This window comes from Brassica napus, chromosome A4, assembly GCF_020379485.1.
Source record: "Brassica napus cultivar Da-Ae chromosome A4, Da-Ae, whole genome shotgun sequence".
Lineage (NCBI taxonomy): Eukaryota > Viridiplantae > Streptophyta > Magnoliopsida > Brassicales > Brassicaceae > Brassica > Brassica napus.
Window position 1 is genome coordinate 5,848,751 of NC_063437.1, and position 25,604 is coordinate 5,874,354.

General features: G+C 34.0%; 4 protein-coding genes across 4 annotated transcripts; 2 read left to right on the forward strand and 2 right to left on the reverse strand.

Annotated features, from left to right (window-relative positions):
• The first annotated feature begins 7,751 nt into the window (after positions 1 to 7,751).
• Positions 7,752 to 9,809, forward strand: LOC125608266 (PLASMODESMATA CALLOSE-BINDING PROTEIN 1-like). The gene is made up of 3 exons (XM_048778346.1): positions 7,752 to 8,479; positions 8,623 to 8,656; positions 9,491 to 9,809. Exons 1-3 carry the CDS (start codon positions 8,182 to 8,184, stop codon positions 9,726 to 9,728), a joined length of 570 nt encoding a protein of 189 aa, XP_048634303.1. The 5' UTR covers positions 7,752 to 8,181; the 3' UTR covers positions 9,729 to 9,809.
• Positions 9,810 to 10,480: 671 nt separating this feature from the next.
• On the reverse strand, positions 10,481 to 13,209 carry LOC125608265 (dirigent protein 18). The gene has a single exon (XM_048778345.1). It carries the CDS (start codon positions 11,326 to 11,328, stop codon positions 10,594 to 10,596), a length of 735 nt encoding a protein of 244 aa, XP_048634302.1. The 5' UTR covers positions 11,329 to 13,209; the 3' UTR covers positions 10,481 to 10,593.
• Positions 13,210 to 13,404: 195 nt separating this feature from the next.
• On the reverse strand, positions 13,405 to 14,662 carry LOC106384040 (probable transcription factor At1g44810). The gene is given in 3 exon segments (XM_013824062.3): positions 13,405 to 14,063; positions 14,066 to 14,557; positions 14,560 to 14,662. Coding segments are annotated over 3 exon segments (978 nt in total). The 5' UTR covers positions 14,648 to 14,662; the 3' UTR covers positions 13,405 to 13,665.
• Positions 14,663 to 21,755: 7,093 nt separating this feature from the next.
• Positions 21,756 to 22,563, forward strand: LOC106386468 (late embryogenesis abundant protein 7-like). Its single transcript, XM_013826314.3, has 3 exons — positions 21,756 to 21,890; positions 22,000 to 22,200; positions 22,300 to 22,563. The coding sequence occupies exons 1-3, from the start codon at positions 21,843 to 21,845 to the stop codon at positions 22,378 to 22,380; spliced, it is 330 nt and encodes a 109-aa protein (XP_013681768.1). The 5' UTR covers positions 21,756 to 21,842; the 3' UTR covers positions 22,381 to 22,563.
• The last annotated feature ends 3,041 nt before the right edge of the window (positions 22,564 to 25,604 follow it).

The window sequence follows — 25,604 nt, forward strand, 5'->3', positions numbered from 1 at the left end:
AAAAAATCTATATTGCTTCACGCCTCAGTTTCTCCACCGACTCTTCCACTTCATATTTTTTGATGTCTGAATTTTCTTTTGTGTAACTTTCTCAATCAATGATGATCTTAAAACCTTTCTTTTGAATGTTTTTTTCCACCTCCCATTGATCCGTCTCCTATATAAAGATCTATGTCTAAACCATAAATGAGGGAGTAAGAGCTGACTGAACTACAACGTTTCGAGAGGTATGTCGTTCTCCTCTCATTTTATCTATGTTTTTGTTTACCTCAGTGTTTGGTATTTCAAGTGTTTGAAGTGTGACTGCTTATTAGATTTTTGTCGTGTCCATGTTGGCGCCTTGGTCATACAGAAGAGCATATGTAATTGAGCTCCAGTGTCACAGTAGCAAAGTTTGTTTGTATTGTGTTTTGAGGATATGTGTTGATGTTGGAGCAATATTAGTGGAACCAGGTCAGAAACTGAAGATTCGTTCAGTAAGTTTTACCTCCATCTTTTTATTACAGATGTCTTGGTTATTTGATGTGTTTAAGAGTTTATCGGTGAGCTTTGGCTATGGCCTATAGATTCTGAATCTTCTTTTACATTCTGGCTGGATATGCGGTGCATGTTCCAGGAGAGTTTAGACTTCATGTGTGTTTTGAATGGGTGTTTAGACCTTATGCAAGCTGAGAATGTTAAAAAACTTATTTCGGCCAAGTCTTCTTCTCCTGCAGATGCTGCTTTGGAAGGGATTCACGCATCCCTTTGCCTACCTTTTAAAGGATAACTTAAATTTACTCAAGATCCGTCTGTATCAATAAATTCTTGCATGCCAGCCTGAGCCAGTGATGCCCACTTTGAAACTTCCTCAAGAAGAATCAGCCGAGAATTTTAACACTCTATGGCTACATAAAAGTTCAATTGGAAGGTATCCATTCTTTTTGAAGATTGTATCTACATTTTATTCTATTTCACAAAAAAATAATTGTCGATCTTTTTCTTTTGTAAATATTCCGATATATGACATTCAGAACAGTCCTCCTTGATTATATTTTTTGATGTTATGTTCTAAATGGCCACTGTCCAGGTATATTTAAAAAGGTGACTATACAAAACGATTACTTCTATGTTACCAGATTTCTTCTATGTCAATCTAGGAAGAACTTGAGAAAACTGACATGCAATGAAGAGAAGTAGCAGCAGATTCGCGTTGCAACACTGACTGGCATTAATATGTGGACACTGACTTATCGAAAGAGCCTGAAGGGTAATCAATCCATCTGTAATCCCTTTTTAGTTTATGTGCACCTAATTTTTTTTTAAATCGCATAATGAGCTCCAAATAGGGGGTTCTTGCTGACAATGATTCAAACCATTTAATTTCTACTTTCTGTGTGTTTTTATGAAAAATAATTTTATTTTAATATAGATGAGTTAAATACATATTTACAACATATTTAATAGCCAGAAACAGTTTAAATTATTCTTACTTAATTTAAATGAATCTTAGGGTTTTCCTGAAACCCTAAATAAATAAAATAAAGAATGAATTGTAAATAAGGCTCACTTATTATTTATTGTTTTCTCAATATAAAAAGTTAAATTTGATTAATGATTTATATTTTATAAACATTCAAAACATATATAACATATATATTGAAATACCAAATTATAATGATTTAATTTAAACTATGACGTAAAGAAAAAAACCCGGGTGTAGCCCGGGACAAGCCCTAGTATCTTTAATGTCAGAATATCTGAAACTTTAAAGGACTTGATCCGAGTTTATACAAATATCAAAGCTTATGCCTAATTGAAAGTATTCGTAAAATAATATAAAAATATACGGGTAGATTTATTTAGGAGAAAATTTAAATTTTATAGTTTATGGGTACTATTTTCAGAATTACGGTTTGATACTTTTTAAAATGAACCAATTTAATAACAAAAAGACAAACAAAAAATAATTAAACACAATGGAAAATGGTTTAAAAATTATCTAAAGCAAGAAGCTTGATATGTACGAAACAAATTATCAATAATTTACTCAAAATATGTAGTTTCTACATATTTTTTTGCAAAAACATTATAATAAACTATTTTTCAAAATAATTTGTAATGGCAATAACCTTACTATACTTCATGAATTCCTAATCTCGAAATTTTATCATGTTCAAACTGTCGTCTTTCCTGTCATTTAGTTTAGGATTCTTCCAAACATTACTTCAAATTTGCAGTAAAAAATTAATTAATATTTTTTGAATTGTTGGTCTATTCACACTAAAGTTCAAGTTATTTACGAAAATATCGCTATTTTTTCTTTTTTTCTGAAATAGAGTGTTTTAATTCAACCATCTCATCTTCATCATTTATTCACCAGATTGTCATTGCACAAATACACTAATCAAAACTAAAACCGTTACTCACCTACTATCAAGGCCCAAGTACGTAGAAGTATTGTTGCTCCACCTAACAAAACCTAAGCATGCAGAGAGTGCCATCCTGGTGCAAGAAGATAAAAGCAAGTTGTACCGTGTATTACATCAACACAAAGACTCGATACAGTCATCCGGAAAAATTACCTTTGCATCGACAGTGGTCCACCTCCAGGGGACATTGCATGATGTCATAAAAAATAAATACAGCCACCGGAACTGAGACCAAAACAAATACAACCTTCACATATACGACAAAAGCCTATACAACCTCTAAGTTTAATATAGGCATCCATAATTCACCTCCGGGTCATAAAAAAAAAAGAATTCTTAGAGCTTCTAGGTTCTTAAGGATAACATTTATAGATACTCTGGGATCAAAACACTAATTCTTTAGATATTATAGTCTCTGGATTCCCAACGATAAAATCTACACATCCTATGGGATAAAAGCAAAAATTCCTTAGAGCTTTCAGATTCACAAGGATAAAATCTACACATCCTCCGGAATCAAAGTAAAATTTCCTTAAAGCATGTTGGTTCTCAAGGAAAAAATCTACAGATCCTCATGGATCACAACACGAACCCTTCAAAACCTCTATGTCTGGAAGAGGAATCAATAGGAACTCTCAGTTCCTACGCGACATACTTTAATACCTTCGGGTAATATGACAAAGACACAGCCTTTGGGTTTCATTGAATGGATAATTAAGCTATACAGAAGATCATTCACCTGCCCGTACCCGGGATGCATAACACCCGACAAGGCTAAAATAGTCCTAAGGAAATACGATGAAGGAAAACATGGAGCTTATTCCAGAAATCGAAGCCTAATGTTTAAGTATCTAAATTAGGATGAAGCACAGTCGATTACCAGGAACTTTGTAGACATGTTTACTCCTTCTGCGTAAACAAGAAGTACAACTTCTCCTAATGATTGCTTAACATTGCCACTGAACCCTATAAGTGGCATGACTTTCCAGGTCATGGCGTCCTTTTCCAGTCCTATGTCATTGTAGGCATCAAGAAACATGATATTATTGGAGGTTCTATTTTCCACTAGTATCCTCTTCACTAAATAATGTGGCCACTGTGAGAGATACGACCATGACATCATGGTGGGGAGCCATGATTTTCTCCGGCTCTTTTGTTGTGAAGCATATTGAGTTCCTAGGATTGTGAGTTTCACGTTCCTGGTTTCTTGGCCATTGTTGTCACTTATGATGCTTGTCTTGGTGGCTGCATGCGTAGTGCTGCTTAATTTAGAGCTGCCAGAAATTACGTTGATTGCATACATGTCGAGGTGGCGAAGTAGTTCTGGCAGTTGGCTGTTCTCCTAGGTTCTTGGCTTTATCGGAAAGGAATTCCAAGAGATATTCTTTCTTCAGAATCTGATTGACTTTCATCTTCAGTGAGATGCAATCTTCCATTTTGTGGTCATGGTCATTATGGAATTTGCACCACTATTTTTGTTTCGGAATACTTCTTGTGCTCATCTTCTAAGGCCACTTGACCTGTGGGTCCACATGCCTCTAAACATTGACCAATTTATGGTTTTATGTAGGTCGGTTATGGTATCTACCACGATTTATGCTACATGCCTCTTTTCCTGGTTTCTGAGAGGGTTTGTCATCTTTGCCACTCCTCTCATTCCCCTAGATTTCTGTCTTTAGCAATGCTTTGAACGATGTGCTGAATCTTATTCCCATTTTACTTGTGCCCATGCCCAGGACAGTACGTCCTCCATGGTTATGCATTATTACTTTTTCAGCTCCTTGTATCATCCTCATCGGGCAGAACGCCTCTCTTGAAGATGGAGATGACTGTCGAGGCATTACATCCGAGGATGGATACCTTTTCAGTGGTTTAGCTCGGTGTTGTAGGATCTTGTAAAGATCGTCGGCTGTCTATTCTATGTTCATGCTGCTCGCATATTTTCTACGAACTGTTTGGTTAGGGCTGCAATGGAGCGTATCGATCTGTTAGGTAATTTGATGTACCATTGTGGAGTTTATTTTAGAGTCTTTACAGGCTTAAGTGTGTTTTGGAGCTTTGGGAGTTTATGGAGCTTAAATGGAGATAAACCTGTAGTTGAGCAAATGAAGTGAAGATAGAGTTGATATCCAGAGGAAGTGTCGGTCAACACACATCCTTGGTGTTGATCGACACCCGATGCGAGAAAGCCTTGTGGACTAAGATCAAGAATTGAGCCCAAAACCCTCCACAAATTAGACGATTGCCCCTGACGTGTTTTGACCTAAAATATATATGTTATGCCATTGTTTAGGAAATAAGAAGAGACATGTTAGATTTTATAATTCTTAGAAGCTTTTGTAATGTTTGGAGAGAAGATCAAGAACTCTTTGAGAGTATTATTGTATTGGAACTCTTGTTTTTCTATCTCTAATCTAATTATGCAATTCATCTTGTTTATCTTTATGTTTTGCTTGATTATGTCTGAGTAGAATACTTGTTAGACTTTGGGTTTAACATGGTTATGATGAATTATTGATTATAGAACTGCTAAGGTGATTATCTAGAATCCTTCACAGAGTTAGAGCTTATTGCTTGCATTCTAGAGTAACTAAGTAGAATCATGATTTAAGAGTTTGACAACTGCGAGAGTAGGCTCATACCTGATAGTAAGTCTGTTAAGCTAGGTTATTAGGCACAGTGACACACTTGTTTAATCAACTTAGTGAACTTATCGATCTGAACACTAACGCCTGTTTGGAAGCGTATTGATCGACACCTTACATATCGATAATCGTTCCGTATCGCATATGAAAATATTGTACATATTCAAACTTGTAGTCTCACAGTGAGAGCTGGAGATCTTATAATTGCATTAGATTTCTAGGATTGATTATCACATGTTCTTATCTATATCATAACTTGGATTACCTAAACCTGAAAGTTAATGATGCAAAAATATAGATAGATATACAATATAGAGAAGAAGAGAACAAAAATAAACGGAGAAAAAGAATCTCCCATAAAATTACCAGTAATGGTGTTCCCGTCTATGAGTTACTTATTGATTATCATACACCTGCGCAAGATCACAAAAGTAGAATTTAAATTAGAACGATTAAAAACATATGAAAACTTAAAAGATAGATGCGTGAAACAAACATGGGTGGCGTGATATTTATATAGCAAATTAGTTTAAGTTTCTAAATGACATAGTTTTCAAGAGAAGCTATGAGATAGAATATCCTCTAATAAATTTTAATTCAGCTATGAGATAGAATATCTTCTAATAAATTTTTATAGAAATTCTGGTTATAATATATACATAATTTTGGTAACTCAAATCTTGCTACATATATATTTAAATATTAAATGCATGATATTAGGAAAGAAGATATCTCGTCAGTTGATTGCAACTGGTTTTTGATAAAACAAATCCCACTTTAAGGATTTAAATAATAGATAATAAGGAAAGAATAAGGACTTTTAACGTTAAAACCCCTTAACTAAGTTTGTTTTGAGTAAAAATTCTTAAACTAAGTATTTAACGAAAAACCCCTTAAACTAACTTTATTTAATGAATTAAACTCTAACAGGTCATAATTACTATTACTACCAGTAAATATTTAGTTTAGGGGTTTATACATTAAGTAAACATAGTTGAGGAATTTTACTATTAAAAATGAAAACAATTCAAAATATTGTAAATGGAGGATAAATTTTTAAAATACATTTTATAAATTAATGTATAAGCTTCTATAAATGACTTAGAACCTCTTATAATAATTTAAAACGTCTGATTTTTATAAATGTATTTATAATTTTATAAATGATTTATAAAGCATGCATTGAATTATTAGACATTAATAGTTATTATAATAATTTATATACAAATATAATTATTTATATACAAATATAAAATCATTATATCAATTCAAATAAACACTTTTGTTTATTATTTTATGTACTTTATAAATATATTAAAAAAAATGATTGCATTATTACTATTTCATAGTTTCCACAATTAGTTACCATAAATAATTATTTCTAATATTATGTAGATTATTTGGAAATTGGTAATTGAATTATCTTTTCCATTTAAATATAATTATAATAAATAAAATTAAAAATCATCGGTCAATCAAATTATAACAATTTGAAGAGTTCATTTATGATCAACACGTAATAAAAAATAACTTATGTGACTTCTCAATCAATATATAGTAAGATTTATATTTTTATAAATAATTTATAACACTATATAAATAATTTTAAAATTCTGATAAATTTCTTCTGTAAACAACGATAAATAATTTAAAAATCATATTAATAAACATGTTGGATTTTGTAATATTTAAAATAGTTATTATATAATTATATTCGAATACAATTCATCAAGTAGAGTATAAAACTATTATAATTATCTTATTTAAAAATTCGTTCATTATATTTTATAGTTTATAAATATTAAAAGTAATAAATATAACATTATTAATCTTTTTATAATGTCAAGAATTAGTTGCCATAAATTGTTATTTGTAATATTCTTTAGATTATATGGCAAGTGATGTTAAATGTTTTTAGACTTACCTTAAATTTTTAGATCTAATTTAAATAAATAAAAATTAAAAACAATTGACCAATCAAATTATAATAATTTTTTTGAAACTTCACCTATGAGTGACACGTCACCAGAACTTACTAAAGTGACTTCTTTTTAATATATAGGGGATATGAGTAGTATGATACAAAAATCGGTATTATAAATTTATAATATACTCATACCATTTGGGTGACCCACTTTCCTTTAACAAAATCCAACAAATCAACAAACAAAAGAAGTTTACACATGATGAGTATAGCATTTTCTTTAGAGAAAAAGACTAGGATAGCACCAAACCAAGTTTTTGTTCTCAAACTAGCACTCAAGGCTCAAAGTCACAAAAATAGGTTTTATTAAAGAGGTAAATATACACTTATATTTTTTGGGTTAATTAATCAAAACCTTAGGGTTTAGAGTTAAAGGGTGGGGTTTTGGAATTAGGGTTTAAAATTTTATTAAAAAAAATACTAAAAATTTTAAAAATAAAAATTTTAAAAACAGTTTCAAAAAGTATTTTTGAATTATAAAAAGAAAATTTGAAAAAAAATAAAAAAAATTGAAAAAAAAGAATTCAAAAAAAAAATTATAAAAAATTTCGAATCTGAAAACATATAATCTGAAACTAAAAAAAATTCTCTTTTTTTCTTTTTTTATTTTTATTTTATTTTTATTTTATTTATTTTTGTTTGTTTATTTAATTTTAAATCAAGGGTATTAGGGATATTTGATCCTTTAACGAATGCCATTTTTGTGATTTTCTCCATCTAGTGCTATTTTTGAGACAAAAAGTGCTATTATTGATAATTGCCCTTTTCTTTTATCTCGTATTGTCTCAGACGATAGGAAGCAATCCATCTAGTTATGGAACTGAATTATCATCAAAGACAACAAAATGCAATAATCCATCTTCTTATAAATTTGCAGTTCCACTTTCTTGCACACTTTAATTTTAAGTTCTTATTGATTGGTTTCATAATTTCGGGTAGCAACTTGTCAATATATCTTTTATCTAAGCTTTATATAAATATATAAATAAAAACTCGGAAAGCTCAATTTCAACCTCAGGAAACAGAAACACAAAAAAGAATATAAAAGTAAAGAAATAACAAAGCAAAAGCAAAAGAGAGTGGTAAGGCTCCACACTCAAACTCTTCACTCTCACTCCTCTCTCTTACCGCTTGCATTCCAATGGCTCTCTATCTCCAATCTCTCTCCATCATCCTCTTTCTCCTCCTCCCCTCCTCCACCGCGATGTGGTGCGTTGCTCGGTTTGATGTTACGAGCCAGGCGCTTCAGGCGGCTCTAGACTACGCATGTGCCGCTGGAGCGGACTGTGCTCCAATCCAGCCCACTGGTCTATGTTTCCTCCCAAACACCATTCAGGCTCACGCATCTTACGCTTTCAACAGCTATTTTCAGCGTAGAGCCATGGCTCCTGGTTCTTGCAACTTTGCCGGCACCTCCACCATCGCCAAAACTGATCCAAGTATGTTCTCATGTACCTAATTCATCTCAGTTTGTTATTTTTGTTTCATAATTTGTATCACTTATGCTTTATACCTTTTTGGCTTGGTTTAGTTAGTTTGCAAATTATTGTTTTGGGTTTTAACTTGGTTTATTCTTGTGCAGGTTATGGATCATGCGTGTACCCAAATTCTTTGAGGTAATTTTATGCGATGTCTTCATTTTGCTGCATATTACATCTGTACCCCAGTTAAATTAAGGTTTATACGCATTTTTAAACCGATAAGTTTTTATGTCTCAATGTTTACAGTTTTCTGTTTGAAATATGTGTTTAGACTGATTTGAATATAATTTCATTAAATATTCGCTGCTATGCGACCATGAGATTAACTAACATAAAATTATTACCATCAGTATAAGCAAAAGAAAAACATTTTCTCGTCCCCTAGTTTTTTTAAAAAATACTCTACTGCACGATTTTTTCATTGATTTGACCGATAATATGTGAATCTATTTCATGTGTCGTACTATTTGCATGTCTTTAGCTGTATATATGTTCTGGACCGTTAAATGACCTTCGCTGCGAATTGGGAAAATCATTCAACGGTATAGATCCTTGTCAGTATAAGGGTCCCATTCATCTTTAGTGTCTGTATCTCTGTTAATATTCTGTTAGTTCTTCTTTCACTTTTTTCTGGTCAGAATAGTACACAAGTATGGAAATAAAACACCGAACAGTTAGAATTCTTGAAAAAGAAAAGAAAAAGCATAAGTCCTCTTAAAATAGACCTTTAGTTGCACTTTAGAGGTTTCTTGAAGAACAAGTTTATTCGGTTTCTTTACATTTTCGATAGTTCTTAATTCATAACTTTAAATTTCTTATCTTTTTTGATTTTTTTAAAAAGATTTTGGTTTAGTTCTGGGGAAAAAGATATAAAATGTAGTATTCTTAAAATATATAAAATTACATTCGTTTCATAACTAAGCTATTCATTCAGCGAAATGATTTTCCTTAATTGCATTGCTATGACAGTAACGCTGGAGGGTCAGCTTCGACCACAACGGTAGGTGGAACGCCGACAGCAACCGCCGGAAACATTCCAGTGACGTCACTGAGGCCACCGTCTGGCACCACGGCATCACCGTTTGGGATAGGTGGCAATGGTCTAATTCCGCCGGGAATCACAAACACTGATGAATCTGGAGCTTATATAAACACGAGTACTGTCTCAATAGTACTATTGGTGGTCTCCGTTTTGTGGTTTATATAGGTTTCCGATTTCTGTATTCATTGTATGGGCTCAACATTTTTGTTAAATGGGTAATCAGACGGAAAGTGGTTTTAGTGTTCATCGGATGATCTATTTCTGTAATCTCTTTATCTATAAAAGAAATAGGAAAACTGTTTAGCCCAAAATGTTAAACGTTATCATGTTTAAAATTAAAAACTACATACTTAGAAATGCCGGTTTAAAATTTTCAATCATAAGTTAAATATAGTTATTGCGAGGAAAAATGATGTGCATTTATTTTATACTAACAATAATATACCACAAGCTTTAGCTTATTAAACTTTAAACCCTGATCCATCTCCTTGTTTTCAAATCTCTGTCGCAGTCTCCATGGGGAGTTGCGAGCGGATCTCTTGCTGGACACTAATTAGTGGCAACATGCAATCACGTGCGGCGTGTTCCTTGCCAAGTATTTCTGTGAGACACTGGTATGAGAAAACGTTTATACAAGATCCAGTCACACAAACGTTTATACTATTTCTCTTTGTTTTTGCTGCAGCCACTTTCTTGGGAATGTTTTGAGTAAACCTGTGAGTTAAGACCCTATAGGAGAAGTAGCGGCTAAGCGACCAATGTTTGGTTGGGCACATCAGAGGCCTTACAGTATTCTTATGCTTAGTTCTTTCTCTGACCAAAGCATGTCTGCAATAAATACAGACCATCTGATTGTACTTTTGGTTTCTAGCTCCTATAAATAGTTCATATTAGGATGTATGCTGTATCAAATCATATAAAATTCAAGTCTTGTTTTGAGTTGTGTCCATCACAAGAAGAAAATATTCTCATTTCACAAATTGAATCACACATTTAATAAACATTCAGTTGCAAGTTTTGAACATAAGTTTCAGTATTTAAGATGGACAATGATCCTCAGCAGCATCTCTGCTCCATCAACAAAGTGTTGCCCCGAAGGAATCAAGGGCCTAACCTCTGCGAACCCGCAAGCGTTCTTAAACCTTCCGGTTCCTCCAGTCACAGACAGATGGGACATGGCGCTTCCGATCCTATAGATTCCATAGAAGTTGAGATTATCATTGTACTCTCCACCTTCAAGCATAGCAGTGAAAGCCATCATCTGTGTGCTTCCATCTGCTGAGCTTGCAACATAAACCCCCTGCGCTTTACCAAGTGGCTGAGAACCCAAGTCAGGACCGGATGTGATTATGTCGTCAATCACAGTGATCGTTCCAAAGCCAAGACTCAGACCATCAGGTCCCAGTTGTGTCTGAATCCCATTTAGATTCTGACCTGAAAACGCTGTACCGGATAAACCGGTGCCTAGAGGAATGCCGTTGATACCATTAACCGTCGGCATTGCACCGTTTGCATTTGGTATAGCTACACCGTTCTCCGGTGGAACGAAACCGATTTGCTTAGCAAATGGTACTTGGCCGTTGTAAATGTTTCCAAGCAAACCAGTAATGGGTCTTGCCGTTGGACTGCTTCCACCAAGTATATCATGCATGTACAATTCGAATATCGGGTCTTCAGGGGAAGGATCGAGTGCAGTTGTTGCAGTAAAAAGAGCAACTATGAGAACGATTGATGTTAAAAGTGAGAATGGTGAACGTTTGGTCATTTTGGAGAATGCTTTTCTTTTTTTGGATAACTCTTTCTTTTGTTTTGCAGTACAGATTTGTGTTATTTGAGATTTGAATGCAGGTTTATAAATAAGGAGAAAAGTGATTGTGAAGTTGTTACATTTCGAGGCTTGTGAAGTAGTTGAAATGGAGAAGTTAATTTATAGCTAGAGACTCTCTTATGGTTTCTTGTTTTAGTCCATCAAATGGTTATTTTATAATTAATGTTAGACAAGTGAATCAGATTTGGGTGGTTTAGGTTTTAGATATATAATTGTTGATTAGCTTAATGGCATGAAAAGCAATGAGCCTATATGATCCAAAGGCAAACTACAGTTATTATTTATTTATTTTTGACAACAAGAGGAAACTATAATCTGGACTATAGTTCAGATAGGTATAAACCGGACTATAATCAATAACTCAAAAGGCATGAAATTCTCTGAAGACAACTTCACCAATCCGATTTTATATGAATTATTACAAGTTAACAACTAACTAATTTGGTGCTGTAATGACCTCCAATTAAACCAGGAAGTCTCTCAAGGACACCAAAATGAAAAGAAAGAAACAAATCAAGAGCCAGTGAGAAACCATGGGAAGCGTTGGAGGGTCATCATTGCTGCAAGGTAGATCAGAGAAGGAATAAACATAACAACACCTGGAAATTCCAGAGAAGCAAATTAACAAGGGAGAAACCATAGAGCATCCTTGGTATTGAAGTAGGAGAGGATGGGGAAGCGTGTGAATTTCTTTGTTGTCAGATTGAAAACACAGATGTCCGGGCATGAAGGTTCCTGGACAAAGTTACGGACCCGGCCATGACGGGTGAAGTAGATGGAGTTTGGTTCGATGCCAAGGGTAGGGTCAGCAGGCACAGTGATACCAGAGTCGAGGAGGAGGGCCTCATCACCTAGAGAATGTACCTCAAAAGAAAGGTTCTCATCTCATGGTGGAGAATATCTTCCGAATCTGGATTAGGATCTGTCTTGTAGAGGTGGAGCATCATCATTTCAGAGGTGGTTGCCTTAAAAAACCATGCTCTTAACCAACAACACTTCTCCGGATCTTGTTACAGCAATGTTATAGCTAACCTTTAACCTACTTGCATATGTGATTTCCTCAGAACTCGGAGGAAAAGCTGGGTGAAATGGTAATATAAAACTCCTCTTGGTCATTTGCATGAAACCTTCATGCCCAGACAAATCCAGAAGTCGAACGTATCGACGAGTGGTGTAGACGTAAAGAAAGTCACCCGGAGTACCATATCAGATATGCCTTGAGAGGTAAAGTGAACACCAATCCGTGTTGGAATGGTACGGTAACAATCTTCCCCGTTCTTGCAAAATGCTATGTATTCAGCACCCTTGTCAAAAAATCAAGCAACAGTGTATTCTTCATTCCTTTCGTCCATCCACAAAAGCCCTCTCAGATCTTTCACCCTTTGGCTAAACCCTTTCTCTGGGAAACCACCAACTACTCTCTCGTTGAAGTCCTTCTCTCCTACTCGCTTAAGACTAAAAATGTCAGACTTAATTGACTCTAGAAGTGGAAGATTTATCCTCTTCTTCTCTTCGGTGAGTGTTGTTTGCTCGTCTTTGCTTCTTAGAAGATACAAGAAACCTTAATTGACTCTAGAGGTGGAAGATTGATCCTCTTCTTCTCTTCTACTCGCTTAAGACTAAAGAAATCTCAAGATATCCATAGGGAGCTCCTACCAGCTGCCATAAGAATTAGGAGTCTCCATGGAGAAATTGTACGACCCTACCCAATCTTTATCGGATCTAACCCGGAACTCTTATAATCTCTCTCTCAGATCAATCCCTTGGTTTAACTTTAACCTCCTTAAATAGCACATGTTAATAACATGCAAGCTATGTATGTATATGTTTTGTTTTGCTGTTTCTTGAATGTTTTTTCAGTGTGTTTGTTTCTTCTTTGCATACGAGATCATGAATAGAGAAATACTGAGAGAGCTCGTAGTCCTCCAGACTATGAAGAATACAGGATAACGGCAACATACTCATGGATGAAGTCTTTGAGAGACTCTTAATGGAGACACAGAGACGATGATATCACCTGGCTAAAGTTTTTTTTTAAGAGAATCAAAGGCCTGTAAAATCTGTTTAAGACAGACCTCGAGATCTTAATGTTGGCTTACGTGTACATAAGCAAGCAACAATCCAAAAAACGAGTTCACAAGATCAACTAGCAAACCAGAAACTTAAGTAGGAAGACAAGGGAAGTCCTAAATTACACAACAAAAGAGACATAGCAACCCTGCTCCGTTTCTGTTCTAACCGATAAACCATTATATACCTAATAGCTTCTTCTTCTTAAGATGCTTCAGCAATCACAGAGCCTATCTCACGCATAAAGTCAGTCTTGTGCAGCACCAGTTCCATTTCTTTGGCCTGCAGTAACTTCCACTTCTCTGCCATCCTTTTCTTCGTCTCCACTGTCACCATGCTCCATTTCTGTTTCACAAACTGTTCACTCACACCTAAACCTGCAATAGACCCTACAAGAAACGAGTCTTCAAACCAGTCGTCTGCTCTCACACCATGAGACTTGGAAGCTCCTCCTCCATTAATCAACACTTCCTTATCCTTGTCACCACCAGCCAACACCTCCCTATCTTCTCCTCCATTGTCACCACTAACCAAGACCTCCCCATCTTCTTCTACTTTGTCACCATTAGCAGATTCAGGAGCCACAACTTCTTCTTCTTCGCACTAGAATTAGAATCGAGAGCCAATCCCCAAATACACGTGGCCAATTTCAAACAGTCAATATCATGAGCTTTAGTCAAGGACTCAGCACCGTGCTTGGCTTTCCCCATATACTTCCTCTTCAAAGACCTAATCTTATCCACGAACTGGATCTTACTAGCCTCGAAGCTAATCGACTTGCTGGCGAGTTCGTAAAACCTATCCATGTCTTCGTACGGACTCTTCCCCGAATCAGCTTTGAAATCGATCATACCTTGAAGCAAAGAGACCTCATCTTCCTCGCTCCACAGCCTCTGAAACGACGACGGTTTCTTCGCCTCCTCTGCAGTTCTGGCCCGTTTCGCACTGACGGAGGTCGTTTCGATCGGCCGCTTCTTCACCGCCTTGGGTTTGGTGACGGCGATCGGCTTCTCAGATTTGGATCTCTTCGCGGACGGGATGGCGACTGGATTCATGAGATCGTCAGGCGAAGAATCGTCGGAGATCTGTTCTTTTTATCGTCTCCGGACAAGGCCTCGACTTGATCGTCGTCGCTTGAAGATGCCGTCGGTGGATCTTCCAAAGGGGTGAGCTTCTTCTTCGTCATTCGGAGATTCCGAGGAAAGCTTTGGGTTTAGGAGAGAGAGAGTCCAGTGAAGAAATCTATATATAACGGCAAAAAGGTTATTCGCCTCCTCTGCAATTTTGGCCCGTTTTAATAATAAAAATCGCATTTATTTTACTTTTTTTTTTCCTGTACTGGAACTTGGAAAAATTAGGATTTTGATTATACATTTCCTGAATTCAAACTGAAGCCATGTCAAATTTGTTGATTTTTATTTACTAATTTTTTAACTTATTTTATACATAGTTCAAATTTCTTTTGCTTTTTAATTCATAATCGCAGTTTTATTATATTTACAAGGGCAATTGTCAATAATAGCACATTTTAAAGTTTATGTCTCAAAAATGGCACTAGAAAGAGAAAGTCACAAAAATGACATTCATTAAAGGGTAAAATATCCTTAATACTCTTGGTTTAAAATTAAATAAACAAACAAAAATAAATAAAAATAAATAAAATAAAATAAAAATGAAAAAAAGAAATTTTTTTTATAGTTTCAGATTATATGTTTTCAGATTCGAAATTTTTATAATTTTTTTTTTGAATTTTTTTTTTATTTTTTTTTCAAATTTTCTTTTTATAATTTAAAAATACTTTTTGAAACTGTTTTTAAAATTTTTATTTTTTTTATTTTAGTATTTATTTTTTATAAAATTTTAAATCCTAATTCCAAAACTCTTCCATTTAACTCTAAACCCTAAGGTTTGGATTAATTAACCCAAAAGGTATAAGTGTATATTTACCTCTTTAATGAAACCTATTTTTGTGACTTTGAGCCTTGAGTGCTACTTTGGGAACAAAAACTTGGTTTGGTGCTATCCTAGTCTTTTTCTCTATTTACAAAGTAATAATAAATTTTTTAATATTAGTGTCATGAATATTAGTAGAGAAAATGACTAGGATAGCACTAAAAAAGTTTTTATCACAAATATAACCTCTAAGAATAAAAATGATCAAAATAGCACTTAATGGTTTATCAAAATTGATAAATATACACTTATACCCCAATGGTAAATTAATTTAGACATTAGAGTTTAGAGTTAAGGGGTGGGGTTTAGAATTTAGGGTTTAGAGTTTAGAGTTGGGAAGTGGGGTTTTGGGAATAAGATTTCAAAATTTAAAAAATAAAAAAAAATTAAATTTTTCAAAAAGATAAAATGCTATTTCGGTCATTTTAGTTTTTGAGGACTATTTTTGTGACATAAACTTAGAAAACTGATATTTTGGAGATTTGTCCATATTAGTATTTATTAAATGATAAAATAACAACAATATTCTAAACTCTAAACCTTCTTCAAACGCAACCCCCTAAATATAAAACCCTATTGGAAGAAAATGGTGTTTGAAGTTATTATAGGATTTTTTTTTTGAAAAAGGGTTTATTTATTTTAGGATATTCGTTATTATTTATTACATATAACTAAAAATGTAAATGCCACATGTAAATAGTGAAATGATTTTTATATGTGTTATTTTACGCTTATTTATATAACCAATATCAAAATTCAATAACATAAATATATGTAATAATTAGTAAATAATGGTTCAAATCAGTAAATAAAATAATTGCATATAAGCTATATAATTATTATGTTCAAAATGTCACATTAAACAAATATTAATATTTTGTAAATGCTAAAAATATATAATAATAATCATATAAAACAAATTTGATCAATATAAAAGGTAAAACAAACATCCGCGCCGAACAAACGAGACAACTCTAGTGACAATTAATTATGAACTAGATTATGATTTGTGATTTATTTATTTTTTTAATTTTTTTTATTAAATCAAATTATAAGAAGATATAGAGACTTGTTAATTATAAAATTATAATTATAGAATTAATGCACTATACATATACCATAAATATTTTATTAGTAAAATTGTAATTGACATTATTCTGCATAGTAGTTTTTTGTTCGTTGTTTTACCACTATTTGACAAAAAAGCAACACTTTTTCGTCACACATACATTTACACATATATATATATATATATATATTAGCCATGTTCGGAATTGCGATAGGTGTGAATCGGACAGAAGAGATGTATCTAGTGAGTTAACAAACAATCAAAGATTAATCAGGGGTTTATTTTTTTAACATTTTATATACATTTTATATATTTTTTGTAAGTAAATGAAAAATTACTTCCAACAAAATCTTATGTACTATATATTATTCTAATATATTCTAACGACTATACAAATTCTTATATATTTTCTAGTATAATTCTTAAATAATCTAAAAACAGAGAATATACTTATGAGCTAAAGGTGAGTTTTATATTAGTAAGCTAACGATATTAGTTCAACCAAAATCTTAAAAAGGATAAGAATATCTTAATAATATTTGTGCTTAAATTATACACTTTAAATAATTCTCAAGTAAAAGAATATATACATGGGCAAAGCTCACCTTCTAAAGCTTTGATCGGTAAAGCTGATGATAAAACAATCGAAATATGTTATAAAAAGTGGTATGAAAAAAGTGTATGTTCTTATTTAAATATTTAATAAGGTTGTTGGTAGACTAATAAATTATTTATATATTAAATTATCATAAACAATAATATATAGTATACGATTTATTTTCCTAAATAATATAGATATACTTATATAATATATATATATATATATAATTATTATATATTTTTCTTCTTAAAATAATGAATCATATATAATCATATAAATTATATTATATTTTCAGTGTGAAATTTTATTACCTTTAAAAATATATATTTTCATTATAAATTTTATTTTTAAAAGTATAAAGTTAATTTTTGGATATAAACATAATTTTCATATTATTAAATAAATAAATTATAAATAATTATTTCTTTTAATTTATATGTATATATAGTATATGCAAATTAACATCTTGTAAATGTTTTTCTAAAAGTTTTTTAAAAAATGGTATTGGTTAATTAGAAGCATAATGCTTGCTAATTGTCTACCAATACAAATATATAATCAAACTTATGTTAAGACAGATCAGATTATGGTATGTGGTGTATTATTTCTGGTAACCAACACCTCTATTACAATGGGTTTTGTTTATGCAAGAAATTTGTTGACTGAGAGAAGGGAGTTGTGGGATCTCACATCTTCTTTATTTCAATCTTCCCCATGGATATTCTTAGGGGATTTTAATCAGATTTTATCTATGTCTGAAGCCTACTCCTTGTCTCCTTCTCCCATCTCGATTGAAGGCCTTTTGGATCTACAAGATTGCCTCGATACCTCCAGAATTTTTGATTTAGCAAGCAGAGACTGTCAGTTTACTTGGACAAACAGGAGCCCTACATCTCCCAAAGCCCGAAAGCTTGGTATATAAATTCCTGATAAATTAATTATGTCTAAATAGATTACCAAAAAAAAATGCATACTTCGATGCACTTGGAAGCTCTGATCACTATCCATGTCTAATCTCCTTGGCATCAGTTGTTCAAAGAAGGAAGTCTTGGTTATTTTATTAATCCTTCTTTGCCTTTCATCCGCAGTACATTGAGATGATGGCAGAGGCTTGGCTTCATGAAATTATCCCATCTGATCCCTTATTCTCATTATATCAAATTCTTCGAGCTGCAAAGGAATGATGGAAGGTGTTAAATATAAATCATTTTAGTGACATTCAGAGGAGAACAAGGGAGCCTTTTTGCAAGCGGTACTAGTTAGGGTTATGTCTACTCCATCGCCTGAGCTATTTGAGGAGGAAATAAAAATAAAAGTATGCCGGCTCTTCCTCTCTTCAGCTGAGGAGTATTTTCTTCGCCAGAAATCACATATCAGATGGTTAAGTGAAGGAAACTCGAATACAATCTTCTTCTGTAGGTTCATCTTGGCAAATCTGTCAAGAAACATCATTTATTTCTTGCTGGACTCTCGGAATCAGCGAATAACAAATTCCTTTCTCATGAAGTAGATGGCACTAAACTATTATCAAAACCTACTGGGAACCGAAAGCTTGGTCCCCTCACCCCTCACGTTGGATCAAATCAAATAAATTCATTCATTCAAATGAGATCCCGCTCAGGTTTCATCTCTTTCTACTTTTCCTTCAGATGAAGAAATTAAGGCGGTTGTATTCTCTCTCCCTCACAACAAGGCACTGTGTCCAAATGGTTTTACCTCTGATTTTTTTGTCGACTCCGAATCTGGTGGGAAAAGATCTCATTGATGCAGTTCAGTACTTTTTCAACACTGGAAATCTTTCGCGTCAGGTCAATGCAACAGTCATATCTCTGATACCCAAGGTCCAAGGTGCTGTCTCACTGAATTTCGCCCAATATCCTTATGTAACACTGTCTACAAGGTTATTTCTAGACTGCTGGCGTCCGACTTAAAGACTTAGCTTCTCTCACAATCTAAGAGACTTGCCTCATAAGCTTCGACCTATTGACTATCAGCCTCTCCTTGATAAGGTTTGCAGGCGGATGCCAGGTTTGACTGTGTCACCTATCCTTTGCGGGAAGGCTACAGTTGTTAAACTCAGTTATCCATAGCATTATAAACTTACGGGCATCCGTTTTCCCTTTAACAAATGCTTGCATTGATGAGTTAGAACAAATTTGCAATGTCTTTCTCGGGAGAGGAGATTCGGGCTCAGCTAGAGGGGCCAAAGTGGCCTTGGATTCAGTTTGCACTTGTACTTCATCAGGTGGTCTAGGTATCCAAAGACTTAAAAAGATGTCAAAATTGTGTCTGGGTTGAAATTAAAATTGAATGCTATTTGCACATAAGCGCTTTCTGTGGGTGGCCTGGATTAAGAAGAATATTATTGGAGAAAATGTTTATTTGGACATCAGATTTTACCTGCTCAGGGAGTTAGATTTGGAAACAGTTGGTTAAGCTTCAAGACTTGGATTGTGACTGGATGTCACAGTTAGGGAGATAATATGAGTGAAAAAAAATTTCTCTTGTTTCACCTTTTATTACGCCAGTCAGGTGAAAAAGTTTTTAATTTCTTTTACGCTCGTTACTATACAAATAGAGTAAAAAAACTCATTCTTTTCCCTTATGGTTTATGATGAAAGAAAAAATTGTGCTGGTTTTACTCTCGATTTGACATTTCTCTTACCTCCAATTTCACCTTTTTATTTTTTCCATTTTACTCCAATAAATACCAGTCACACCCTTGGCAAGAACACAAATTCAATGCCAAGTTGAATCAGGTAATCAAATCGTTTTATAGCATGATAATTGGATGGCTACATGCCCTCTTGTTCAGCTTACCGGACCAATTGGGCCGATGGTCACTAGTATCCCCATTTAGGCTACTGTCTCACAAAATACTTCAAATACGCATTGGTCTCTTCCTCGTGGAAGACGCAAAATGAACCGTCTCCTAAGAGAAGCTCTGACCAACCTCCAACTTCAAATGAGGCCTCCAATGTATTCTTTTGGAAAAACGACATCAACGAAGTCCCTTCAAATTTATCTTTTAAGAAGACGTGGAAGTCATTTAATCCTCCTCCGACTGTGTTTCCGTTGCATAGTTCAGTTTAGTTCAAGAAAATAGTGCCTAAACATGCTTTTATGACATGGATAATCATGAGGGACCAGTTACAACCCAAGATGGTCTCCGTTATTGGAGATAAATGCCCCTGATTGTCTCTTATGTGGTTCTTCATCTGAAAAAAATAAGCACTTTTTCTTTGAGTGTACCTACTCCAGGGATGTATGGTCCAGTTTCTTCACCCACATATCACTATCTCCGCCTACTCATCTCGCGGACAGTGAAATCTGGTTGCGACGTTTTTCAACAAACTCAAAATTCAAGATTATTTTGATAAGCTACTTATCAGGAGGAAGCAGACTCCTTCTTCAACATAGTTGACCGTGGAAACAAGAAAAAAATAATAAAAAAGCTGAGCTGGTGGATTAAAGCTTTCTTATTGGTTTAAAGTGTTTGTTACAGACTTTAGTATTAAAGCAGATTGTTACTTCATTTTTAATCATCTTTTGGATTTAGCTTAGTCTTTAGACTTGAGGAGTGTATCGTCTGGATTAAATCTGATTGTTAAATCCAAGAATGTAATATGTACTTTATACTTCAGATTTGTGATATACAAGAGCTAGATTGAGTTTATCTGGTGTTTGCGAGAGCTAAACTCTATCATATTTGTCTCATTATCTTTCAAGCGATAATCTACGTACTTTCTTTGAGGAGAGAAAAACACCATATTGCATTCAGGAATCTCTAAACCTATTCATGTCCTCATAAAAGGGATACAATTACTCATCAGAGCAAAGCTATCTAGCTTGGATCGAAACTCACTCCTCAGCAGGTGTCGTCTTCCTTCCCCAGCCACGAACACACCATCTTCCGTGGAAAGCTTCATCTACACTTGGTTTAAATTCATCCAACACTTCTTCCTATACATAAGTTATGCATTGTTTCATGATTCATGTAAATAATCTAATTTACTCAAGAATAACAACAAAATTTTACATCAAAATTTTCAAAATATCATCACATCATTAAATTTTAATTGAAAACAGAAATTATAAATAAAAATAATCCACGTAACTGCGCGGATCAGAACCCACTTTTAATTATTATTTCGAAATAAATCAATCGCTTATCTTAACTTAATATTTATTTAAAAGAAGTATTGTGAAGAATTGGTTATTTTGATTTGAACCGATATATACTAGCAACTACAATTATTAACTTTTTTTTTGAAACTTTGATAACTACAATTATTAACTTGCAGTAAAAAAAAATTCATAAAACTCTTCCAACTTCGGGAAAAAAAAGAAGACTACTTTCTTTTAGTGTTCACCATCAACTTTTATGGTAAAACCGTAACCCGTTTATCCCAAAATAAATTTGTTTACTTTATAATGTCTTTTTAATTTTCCACGTTTATTCTCTATTTTGGGAAAACGGGAAATTCTGATTTTTCTTTTCATGTATGTGAAAAAAAGAAAGAAAGAGTCAAAAGATGTTACAAAACACATATGGCTACCCCCAAAGTTCTCTAAACTGATATCAATCAAGTTACAGAAAAATGTTTATCCACCACACATCCTTAATTTTCAAAAAAAAAATCAAAATTAAAAAGTACTATAAATATAGTCCGTATCAACTCAATCTTTCAATCAAAACTGATAGAACTCACTCTCTAATATACTTCATATCCTTTTTTCTTCTTTGAATCACCAATCATGTCTCAACAATCATTCAATGCTGGACAAACCAGAGGCCATGCTCAAGTCCTTTTTATGATCTTAATCATTTTCATTAATTTCAAACCATATCGAATAATTATTTTGAGAAATTCTAAATATACTTGATGTACATAACATTTGTTGGATAATGCAGGAGAAGGCTGAGCAGTGGACTGAGTCTGCCAAGCAGACTGCACAGTCAGCATGTGACAAGACCGCAGATGTAGCGCTATCAGCACGTGACAAGACTGCCAATTTGACACAATCAACACAAAGCAAGTCTGCAGATGCATCTCATTCTACCCGAGAATCAGCTCAACATGGCCAGGAACAAACCGCTGGTTTTCTCGGTCAGGTATACTGCATAATTACATTACTATGTGTATTTATATAATTATTGAAGCAAAAATATAACTTTACAACTAAAATGATATTTCAATTAATTGGAGAGCAGACCGGTGAATCTGTAAAGAACATGGCTCAGGGTGCTTTCGATGGTGTTAAGAATAGCCTTGGCATGAACGAGAAGAAATGAGGAAATGAGTATTCGTACTTCTCAAATAACTATTTATTTATTCATGGCTATTTCTGGTGTCTAGCAATTTTTTATTTCTCTAAATTATGTTTGTAATAAATATATTTTTGAAAGGTTTCGTGATCATAAGATATGAGATCTATATATATAATAATTTGGGGTGATATTACACCCCAATTTCTATTTGAAAGAAATGTGACAAACTAATGCACCAGTGGTTCATCATTATATAACAATCCGTAACAATGAATGGAGTTATCCATAGTTCGCTAAAAGAGTGGGACGTAGAAATACTGGAAAACTTGGTTGCTCAAGATAATTTATCCTTCATTCGGAGTTTGGCAGTAAGCCATTCCAATAGAGATGAGAAGTATAGTTAGAGCTATACAAAAAGTGGAATACATACGGTTAACTAAGGATATTGGGTTGCAAAGAATATTCTCAGTCGTGAACCTGAAGTAATGGTATCAAATCAAAGTATCACAAAGTTTCAAGCCTTTACTTGGAAAATTAAGCTCCACAAAAAATGTGTCATGTGATATGGCAGATGGTATATGGATACTTAGATATAAACCCTTATCCATGGATTATATATTCTGGGTTTGAATCTCATTCCCACCGGCGCGGGAGTGGAGGAAGAATGAAATAGAAGACACGTAATTAGATAAAAAGCTTTATCCATGGATAATTTGGTATCTCTGGAAAGTACGTAATGATAAATTGTTCAGAGGATGCACAAGCGATCTGTTGGAGCTAGTAATACATACTGAAAGTGAATGTCATGCATGGATTGATGCAAACTCACAGAACTCTGAAGATGCCCATCCACAAATCCAAACAAAGAACACACAAGCCTTATGCTTGCAGCATATTTGTAGATGGATAGTAAACTTCAGACTCACATTACAGTGGATATGGTTGGGTATGGTAGATGTGTCTGAAGATGAACAACTCCTAGGTTTGAGAAACCAAGAGAGACAATTGTAACCTTTACATTCAGAATTGGATGCACTTATTTGGTTTATGGAGGATATGCTTGAACACTGACATGTCAGCACTCTGAAACGAACTGCAAAGATGTCATTTCAATGATATATCATACCTACAAGAAAGATTCCAAGCTTTCAACATCACACACATACCAAGAGTGCATAACCAAATAACATACTTTTTAGCCAAGACTGCATGAGCTTTTTGTATTACTTTAGTTTTTGTCGGTTGTTCTTTTCTGGTCTGGATTTTCATACCACTTCTTGTTTGAGTAATAAATACCTTTCTGATGTCAAAAATGCATAAAACTAACAACAGGATTACCAAAGCAGTTGAAGTGTTAATTAGAGCTTATTACTTCCAAATTAACTAGCGGTAAGTGAATTAGCCCAAGTCATTTATACTACTCATGTCTCATTGAAACTATTAATGTGAGAGCTTATATTCTCACTCGCCCCCTCGAGATGATATTTCTTTGACCATTACTCTCAACAATATGCCAGAATATGATTCTGGTCAAACCGGCTAGACCAATATTCGGATCAGACTAGTTCAAGATCGACTAGGCATTTTCTGGGCCTCATCAAACAACCAAATTTTGATGGCTCGTGGCATGAAATAATAAGGAGTCGTTTTTATGACAAATTTATATGCCATATGTAAATATTTTGAGTTTGGATATTTATTAGCATATTTTCTAAGTAGAGGTAAGTGTTTTCTCAGTCCATGTTAGTTTAGATATGAAAAAAGGATCATATGCGGAGATACTCTTCCTCATAATTAAAAATGCTCAAATACTCCTCCTCTAAAATATATTTAATTTTGATTTATATTTAATGCAAAAGTGGGGGATTCCAGCAAGCGGGGCTTGACTCTTGGTGTTGGCATTTGGATTTTTAAAATAAGCTCTATGAGCAGTGTTCTTTTTTTCGTTATAGTTAAGGTTTATGAGATTGCAATGGTTTTTTCTTTTTTATGTTTCTTGGTTTCGCTTCTGGTTATGGTTAAGCAATGGATTTTAATTTGGTTGTGGGAAATGTGGTACTACGTATCAGTGTGTATCAATGCATCCTTAATAATAAGCTTTGCCTCTTTTGGAATATATGGATCTTATGGTGGAAGAGTTGGGTTTCAGTGTGTTGTTAGGAATCTTAATTTACGGTTACCTTGTGTTGGAGTGAGATGGCTTGACTGGGAACCAGCATGTTGTAACATGATTATATATATTTGTGTTTGGCCCTACTGCAGGCACGCTCCAAGGACGTTCACATGGGATGATATTCGAGAGGTCGGGACCCTGGATAGTAAAGTGGGTATTTGGATGGTTCGATCGTGTTATAAGGATCACGAGAGAATTGGACAGTTGTGGTGGTGGCTCTTAAGATTATGGCGTTGGGATGAGTGTGGCATGATGAGGCGCCTTGTGGAAAATAATGGCTGGTACAATGTGGAGAGTAGTATTGAAAATTATTTAAGGTTAATGAAGTTTCAGGTGTTTATGGATTACGAGAGGTTTCACACCTCTGGACGGCTAGGCTACATTATAAAGTGGATGGTAGTGAAAATATGGATATGTTTACAACATATATTAGCTTTTTTAGTTCAAATTCCAAATAGAGGTTATAAGGAATTGGGAAACAAAGTTATTTGCTCTGCTGTGATTGAATCGGGAGTATTATTTTATTTGGAGATTTCAATAATTTGGTGTATTCAGCTGGTTAATTTTTTGAATTTTGGGTTAACAAAATGGAAGAGGGATATGGGCAGTAGGTATTTCGTTGGCATCTTTAAGCCGATTTATTCAGGCTCCAAAGAGCAATCCAATTTTATTAATATATGAATATATTAAGCTGGAACTGTAGAGGACTTGGAAGTCATTGGACCATCAGTTACCTTCGAGAAATATGGCATAAACATAAACCAGAATTTCTGTTCTTATCTGAAAGAAAACAGGATGCTGCATTTGTACAAGGTGTTCAATCTCATTTTGGCTATGATAGTCTGGTTACTGTGGATCCATCTGGGAGAAGTGGAGGTTTAGCTCTTTTTTATAATATTGAGCATCAGGTCAAGATTTTATATTCTAGTAATAGGATGATAGATATCGAGGCGGTGGTGAAAGGGAAACAAATTTTTCTTACTTTTGTTTACGGGGATCCGGTCCCAAAATTGCGGGATCAGGTTTGGGAGAGGTTGACTCGGTATGGAATATCACGATCGGAACCCTGGTTTAT